This window comes from Amblyraja radiata, chromosome 21 (assembly GCF_010909765.2).
Source record: "Amblyraja radiata isolate CabotCenter1 chromosome 21, sAmbRad1.1.pri, whole genome shotgun sequence".
Classification (NCBI taxonomy): Eukaryota; Metazoa; Chordata; class Chondrichthyes; order Rajiformes; family Rajidae; genus Amblyraja; species Amblyraja radiata.
Genome location: NC_045976.1, coordinates 13,878,918 through 13,887,483, shown reverse-complemented (window position 1 = coordinate 13,887,483; position 8,566 = coordinate 13,878,918). Strand labels below are relative to the sequence as shown.

At 45.7% G+C, this 8,566-nt stretch overlaps 1 protein-coding gene across 1 annotated transcript; it reads left to right on the top strand.

Moving 5' to 3' along the window:
• Window positions 1–4,632: 4,632 nt before the first annotated feature.
• LOC116984969 (potassium voltage-gated channel subfamily A member 3-like) lies at window positions 4,633–7,437 on the top strand. Its single transcript, XM_033039330.1, has one exon. The coding sequence runs from the start codon at window positions 4,633–4,635 to the stop codon at window positions 6,172–6,174; it is 1,542 nt and encodes a 513-aa protein (XP_032895221.1). The 3' UTR covers window positions 6,175–7,437.
• Window positions 7,438–8,566: the final 1,129 nt, after the last annotated feature.

Genomic DNA, 8,566 nt, shown 5'->3' with positions numbered 1-8,566 from the left:
TCTTGCGGGGATGTATACTGCTTTGCCTCCTGACGTCAATCATAATCTCTTTTGTCTTGCAGACATTGAGGGAGAGGTTGTAGCCTTGGCACCAGGTTACCAGGTTCTCAATCTCCTTTCTGTTTTCTGTCTCGTAATTGTTACAGTATTTGAAATCCAGCACTCTACGGTGGTGTCATCTGTGAACATAAATTTAGTCGGATTAGTATTTGGATTTATGAAAAGAAAATCATATTTGGAAAATCCATTTGAGGTATATGTGGTGTATCTGTAGTTTATCTGAACAATCAGAAGGTTGTTGATAGGTGCTACACAAGACATTGGGGGCAATACCTTGCTTGAACTGAGGTTCGATTAGCAGATGAATATAGAATAGGAATAAATAGACCAGGAGTCTGCGAAAAGTCATCACTGCTGAGATTGGTGTTGGACCCCGGCTGTTTACACTCCATATCAACATATTCAATGAAGGCATCAAGTGTAATATATCCACGTTTACTCATTTTACAAAGCTGTGTAGCAGGATTGGCTGGGAGGAGAGTGCAGAGAGGCTGCAAGGGAATATAGACTGGAATAGGTGAACAGGTGAGGACATTGCAGATGGTATATAATGGTACTTTTTAAATGGTGAGAGATTCAAAGTTGTTGGTGTTCAGGGAGACCTGGGTGTCCTTGTACTTGTAGGATCAACAAACAATTAGGAATGCAAAGTTAGGTTAACTTTTATTGGAAGGGGATTCGAACACAAGACAGACAAAGTCTTTCTGAAATTATATTGGGCCCTGGTGGGACCACATCAGGAATATTATGTACTTCTGGTCACCCCATTTAAGGAAGAAGATACTTATGATAGAAGGAAGGGAATGACGAGTCACTAGATTGATTGCTTGGATGAGGAAAGGTAAAGAAAGAATGGGAAATTATCTCATTCAAACATATAGAATTCCTATAAGAATAGATGCATGGATGATGCTTCACCTGGCTGGGCTATCTAGGACCTGGGATTATACTTAATAAGAGATTAATAAGGGATGACCCATTTATGACAGAAGTGAGAAGGAAGTTCTTCATCGAAAGAGTAAGTGAAATTTTGGGATTCACTACTCAAGATATAGTGAGAGGCTTCGACACTCAATATATTTAAGACAGATATGGGTGGATTTTTGGATGTTAAGGGAATTAAAACAGAAGATCAGTGCAGTAAATGATTATTCAGACTCTTATTGAATAGTGGAGTCAGCATGAAGAACCAAACTACCTTCTCTTCTATATCTTGTGTTCCTTTGTAGTAAGGCAAGGTGTGCGGATTTACACATTCCGCGCTGGTAGTTCACAGCTTGCTGCACTGGTTTCCATAAGTAAGTCAGAAGACTACTATGGAAACAGGCATTGGTTCCTTTGTTGGGTCCAGTAGGAAGCTGGCTCTTTGAATCTTCTTTCCCAATATTGTTTGTGACTGATTGAATGTGAAATAAATGCTGCTTATAGCAGACCAGCTAACAAACCCAGGAGCTGCTCAAAGCCACCTCATCTAAGATTATTATTGTTTGTATAACTTGTCTTATTAGTCTCTGTGAGTACTTCCCATCTGTGCTCTGTTCACTGTCTCAGACAGAATCCTACTTCTCTTCATTCACTTTTAAGTGATGAGGTACCTCTAGGCTGTAGCATGTTCTGCTCACTGATAGCAAGAATGATGCAGTGGACAGAACAGTTCTGCTGATGTAGACACAAGGAATTGCAGATGCTGGTTTACCAAAGAAGACACAAAGTTCCGGAGGAACTCAGCCACAGGCAGCATCTCTGGAGAACATAGAGAAGCGACCATTTGGTCTGGACCCTTCTTCAGACTGATTGCTTTGGTGTAGAGAAAGCAGGAAGAGAGGTGGGGGAAGGACATTGCCCAGCGGGTGATAGGTGGATACAGGTGAGGGGGGTATATGTTTGGCAGATGGTTGGACAAAGGCCATCGACGAAAAGACAATAAGTGTAATGTATAGAATATGCATGATGTGCGAAGCCAGAGGAAGGAATTGGAAAAATGGGTCACGTCCAGGTGGGGCACAGGGAAGGGAGGTAAAGAAGGGTGTGGGGGTGATGACAGAGGTTGTTCACCTGATGTACACACCACTGGGTGGTAAGCTACCCGAGTAAAATATGAGGATCTGCCTGCTTCTATTATGGGTTTCACCAATGATGTGTGTATGAAGAAGGACAAGGCAGCAGGGTGATGGGGGGAGTGGGAGGGGGGGTGGGAGATAGTGGGAGTAATGCATGTGCACTGAGTAGGAGGAGCATGGGAAACAAAGGGTGCATAGGGGGTGGTATTACTTGAATGTTTAGATTTTTATACTATTGGCTGTGAGTTACCCAGGTGGAATATGAGGTGCTGTTCCTCCAGTTTGTGTGTGGCCTCACTCTAACATTGTTGAGATGCCAGAAAATGGGTATGAGTATGGGAATGGGAAACAGAGTTAAAATGGCTAGCATCCAGGAGATCCAGTTGCAGGTGGGAGGTGACATGAAAACAGGAGGAACAGCTCTTCATCTTCTGCTTGGGTAGCTTACAACATATTTTCCAACTAGCCCCCACCCCATCCTACCAACCTAGTCCAGTCCTGAAACATCATTAGTCTATGCCCTCTGCAGCTGCAGCCTGGCCCATTTTGTTCCTCCAGCACTTTGCATTTCTGCTCAATATTCCAGCATCTGCAGTTTCTTGTGCTTTCCCTTCTCCATGTTGATCCTTGGTATCCTCATCGTTATAAGGTATACCTATACTTCCATCTCAGGTGGTACTAGTCCTCCATTATAAGTTCACAAACTCACAGAGTTCTCCTGGAAACACCTTCTCACTACTTGCTTCCTGAAATGATTCCATTACATTCTCTTTGACTCCCTCAAATCCATTCTGGCAATAACATCCTCCTATTTCAAAGTGTTTCTTGTTCCTTATGGATGGTTTCTCAGCCACCATCATTGACAGAGCTCTCACTCATAACTGTTCCAAATCCACTCCTCAGTTGCACTCCGTACTTGTTGGGTGAAGTCCTCCGCTAGCATGTTGGAAAAATCAGTAAGATCTGTCCATCATTTCCGGGTTATTTACTCTCTCCACTGGAAACGCGATGTTTACGAAAATGGTTCTTTATTCCACGAATGTCCTCAGTCTCATACGTTAATATTATTCATGCGATTGGTCGTTTTAGGAAGTTGGTACATATTGTCTCGCAATCTTCTGAAAATAATGCACGGCGTCTGTGCCCTACAGAATAGAGAATGGAGGATCATTGGGTAACAATGTCTAAACCATACTGTGTGCGGATCTGGAGCGTGCCAGATAGCCTTTGAAGAATCTTTGCTGAGCCGGGGATGTAAGCAGGAATTTGCTCTGCAAAGCCAAGCCTGCAGCTTGTCGGAATCTCACGCCACATAGATTCTACTTTCTAAAGCTCCCAGGCTTAAAAGCTGTCAACTATGTAATCTTACCAGGAAGTAGCCGTGTTTATCTGTTTTCTGCAGAGGGGAAGGCTGGTTTGAACTGAACTGGCCCAGCGACAGTGTGCTTAGAAACACCTAGTGACATTATAAATAGCAGTGGATCAGGGGATTGAGTATTTTGCTCCAGCTTTGGACAGTTCTGTTTCATGAATCATCACGAGACGGTGGCACATTAATAACAATCTACCCCCCGCCCTTCAATCAGCGTGCTAAGCAAACACAGTAATAGTTTGGTGCGCAGGAAGGAATTGCAGGTGCTGGCTTAAACCGAAGATAGACACAAAAAGCTGGAGTAAGACAGGCAGCATCTCTGGAGTAAAGGAATGGGTGATGTTTCGGGTCGAGACCCTTCAGACTCGAGCTCGACCCGAAACGTCACTTAGTTCCTCTCTCCAGAGATGCTATCTGACCCGCTGAGTTACTCGAGCGTTTTGTGTCTGACACAGTTTGATTCCTGGGTATTGCGCTCGGGCTGTTCGTGCTGTCATTTGAATCATTCCACACTGACAAGTAGCAGGAAGGTTGGCTCCTGGAAATGCAACGCTGCTGATTTTGCTCGTTGTTACTAACAGGGTCCGGGATTTGGACAAGGGAGGCGAGGCGATTGGGGAGCTGGTGGACTGATTGAAGTCGGGGTTAACAGCGGAGGTAGGGTTCGGGAGGAACAGGCTACAGGAACGGGGTGGCTTCAGCCAGGGAGCAGTGCTGTGTTCAAGCTGCGGGAAGGGGGAGAGAGGCTGCACCGTGTGGGACGGGGCAGGTGTTGTGTCGAGGAGAGGTCGTGGACGTGGGGTGGATGATTGGCCGGGAGACAGTGAGAGAAGTGGACCAGGTTTCTGTTAAACTCTTCGTGTGTTTACATCGCTGGGCACTGGGATAGTCCGTGAGTTTGTCTCGTCCTGGCTGGGAGCCGGTTCTCAATCCTCCGTCTCTCTCTCTCTCTCCCCCTCTCGCATCTCTCCACCTGTCTGCATCCCCTCCCTCTCTCCATCCCCTCCCTCTCTCCACCTCCACCTCCCTCTCCCTCCCACCCCCTCTCTCTCTCTATCCCTCTCCCCTGCCTCCCGCCGACGATTCGCTGCGGCGGATTGAGCGAGGCGGCGCCGCCGATGAATAGTTAATGTGTGGAGCATGGAGATCGCCTTGCTGAGGTTGGAGGAGGGCGAGGAGGCGGCGGCGGCGGCGGGCGGCAGGTGTGCGGGCAGCGGCGGAGGAGGAGGGATCTGGTGGGAGCAGGAGGGCGGCATGGGCGAGCCAGCGGCTGGGGCCGGGGCTGGGGGGCGGCCGGACGAGTGCGGCGAGCGGGTGGTGATTAACGTGGCGGGGCTGCGCTACGAGACCCGGCTCGCCACCCTCAGCCAGTTCCCGGACAGCCTCCTGGGCGACCCGCTGCAGCGGCTGCGCTACTTCGACCCGCTGCGCAACGAGTACTTCTTCGACCGCAGCCGCCCCTGCTTCGACGGCATCCTCTACTTCTACCAGTCGGGCGGCCGAGTCCGCAGACCCGTCAACGTCTCCATCGACATGTTCGCCGACGAGATCCGCTTCTACCGCCTGGGTCCCGAGGCCATGGAGCGCTTCGGGGAGGACGAGGGCTTCATCAAGGAGAAGGAGCGGCAGCTTCCTCGCCGCGAGTTCCAGAAGCAGTTGTGGCTCCTGTTCGAGTATCCCGAGAGCTCCAACCCGGCCCGCTGCATAGCCATCGTGTCCGTGTTGGTCATCGTCATCTCCATCATCATCTTCTGCCTGGAGACCCTGCCCGAGTTCCGCGACGACCGGTACAACAGCTTCAACCGCACGACCAACGGCACCAGGGGCTCGACGGGGAACAGCCTCAGCGACCCCTTCTTCATCGTGGAGACCACCTGCGTGGTGTGGTTCACCCTGGAGCTGCTGGTGCGCTTCTTCTCCTGCCCCAGCAAGCCGGTCTTCGCCAGGGACATCATGAACATCATTGACATCGTGGCCATCATCCCCTACTTCATCACCCTGGGCACCGAGATGGCTGAGCAACAAGCCAACGGGCAACAAGCCAACGGGCAACAAGCCATGTCCTTGGCCATCCTCAGGGTCATCCGGCTGGTCCGCGTCTTCCGCATCTTCAAGCTCTCCAGGCACTCCAAGGGTCTCCAGATCCTGGGCCAGACCCTCAAGGCCAGCATGAGGGAGCTGGGTCTTCTCATCTTCTTCCTCTTCATCGGGGTAATCCTCTTCTCCAGCGCTGTCTACTTCGCCGAGGCCGATGACCCCAGGTCCAATTTCTCCAGCATCCCCGACGCCTTCTGGTGGGCAGTGGTCACCATGACCACCGTGGGCTATGGGGACATGAAGCCCATCACCGTGGCGGGCAAAATCGTGGGGTCCCTGTGCGCCATCGCCGGGGTGTTGACCATCGCGCTGCCCGTGCCCGTCATCGTGTCCAACTTCAACTACTTCTACCACCGGGAGAACGACAATGAAGAACAAGCCAAGTACCTTATCGACAAAGTCGAAGTTGAGAGCAGCATCTCAGAAGATCTGAAGAAGAGCAGAAACTCCATTGGCAACCATTTAGAGAACAGCGATGGGGTGAATCATGGCACAGGGACACACTGCAAAGCCAACAGCACCTTGGACATCAGGAAGTCATTGTACGCACTTTGTATGGTTCCCAACACTGAAACAGACTTGTAGTCACAGCAGATTGTTTGAACATTACAGATTAGTTTTATCCATAGAAGGACTTATTTTGAATTAAAGACATATCATTTGTACAAACTACAAAAGTTAGGTTAGTTGGGTCGGAAGAGAAACTAATTTTATACAACATACTTTATTCTACAAAAGAAAATATCAAGAAGATTGGGTGTATGTCTTGGCACTACAGCCTTAACTTGGGGGGAAGAGATTGATGGCCAGCTATTTTCTCCAGGAGCCCATCAATATTTGAATATTTAACAGTTCTGTGTTGCATTTGCAGTGTCTTCAAATAATAGAAAGCAAACGTGGTCTTCAAATTCCATAAGTATTTTTTGATTTGTTATTTCAGAAGGGAAGTGCGTGAAGTACTTTGTTTAACTTTGCAGTGAAGACAGAGGCTGTGGACTGTTTGTATTTGGGTTTTCTGCTTTATGTCCTCAAAGTATTCAAAACAATGTAGCAGGTGAAAGGGGAAGCTAGAAGATGGCGAAATGCAGGGTGATACATGCAGTGAAAGGGTTTTGCAGTAGTGTTTCTATTGTTTGTTTGTGAGCAACCGTTCTAGAATTGAGCAGGGAAACAATCTAGGTGTTCGTTTTATGAATCTGTTGGTAACGAAAACAAAAAACGGGTTACGGATTTGGTCGATGTTACAGCATATACATCTATTTACAATATATTTTTTCAAACAAAGTATAAAATATTCATGCATTAATCACTGAACAGAATATTTAGATAATCATTTTGCTCCAGTGTACTGGAAACTGAGACCAGCAAATTTAGCTTTTTGTTCAGAATATACTTAATCGGCGAAGCGCTAGACTGTCTTGTTCCTGGTAGAGTTGGAAAACAGTTTGTGGAAATACAAACCAATTTTATGTGCTGCCCCCACGGAATTCAATGGACGATGTCCATCCTACACATTTGTACAAAGACCTAAATGAACGCACTTTTACATTACTGCTGTAAGAAACTAATTTTAAGTCCGCCTATTCATCCTGAACATTAAATCAGAAAACTGGCTACAACAAATGAAGCTTGAGATAACTGTTGAATGAAAACAGTTGTCACAAAAAAATGCATTGAATAAAGAAAAAAACTAAAAATTACCATTTCATCGTTGAACTGGAATGCTCCTTTTAGATAATCTCAGCAAAATATTCTGGATTGGTATTTACTGGGTCTCCTCATTTACCTTTTGAAAATGCATTGAGAAAGTTGATTTTTGGACCACATGGTAAATCAGGGACTTCAGACTACCCATATCCATGAAACAAAAAGTCCTGAGATGGAAATGATTCTGAATCGATTACAAGAACATCTGTATCTTCAAATGGACAACATCCTAGACTTGTGCAAGTGACACAGTAACAAGCGAAGGATCAAAGGTTAGTCTTTCACATTGTTTTTTGCTGGTGAGTTTACCTTTGTCTTAAGCAGATAAGTAGATAAAGCAATACAACTGATTCTGTTTAACAGATTACCCTAAAAGTGAATAGATCCGTTGAGCTACAGAATTTAGAAACTAATTTTATACAACATACTTTATTGTTAACATACAAAGTTAAAACATTTCTCACTACGCTATTTACATGCATGACATGCACTGTATGCACAACCTTGCATTTGCAGCTGTTTTCTTGACATTTAAAGTGCAGATGATCACTGGATTTGTCATGAGAATCAGCAAAGAGCTACTGTGTAATGCCGACTTCACTGTGATCTCAATGTAGAGGGTATTCCTTTACTGAATGACATTCCTTTGATTTGCATGTAGCCCTCTGTTGATTAAAAAGGCATTGCATTGGGCCTGAAACACTTTTTTGTTATTTTCCAGTTTTGGTTACATGGTATGAATGGTTTTTCATGTCAAGTTCATAAATGGTTCATAATGCCTTTGAGTCTGATATTAACTTTTGAAATTTTCTGCAGCCATATGTACAGAAATGGGACTGATGATTTTTGTTAACTGGTCCGTGACAACATCTTAAAACCTATTTGGGAACGACTTACAAACACACGTGTGATATAGAATGAATATCCAATTACTACCAGTAATAACTTTCTTAGTGTTCAAAAAGTCAAACTTTGGAACATTGTCTTAACCTGAACTGAAATTCACCAAACATCAAAGCTGCTAGTTGTTGGAGTTTCTTTCTAATTATATGAGCCAAATACATGGTTCATAATAAAGATTTTCTCTGGATTTCACCAACTCTACTCCCTGTATGTACCCTTAAATCCCATTTGGCTTGCAGCAATGTATTAATATAAATGTCCACTCTGCACCAAGCTCAGATCCGTTACCTCAGCTTTCATATGGATCCAGGTTACTTAAACATTGTAGGATAAAGCTGCTTTGAACCTGATGAGATTGTAATATCAT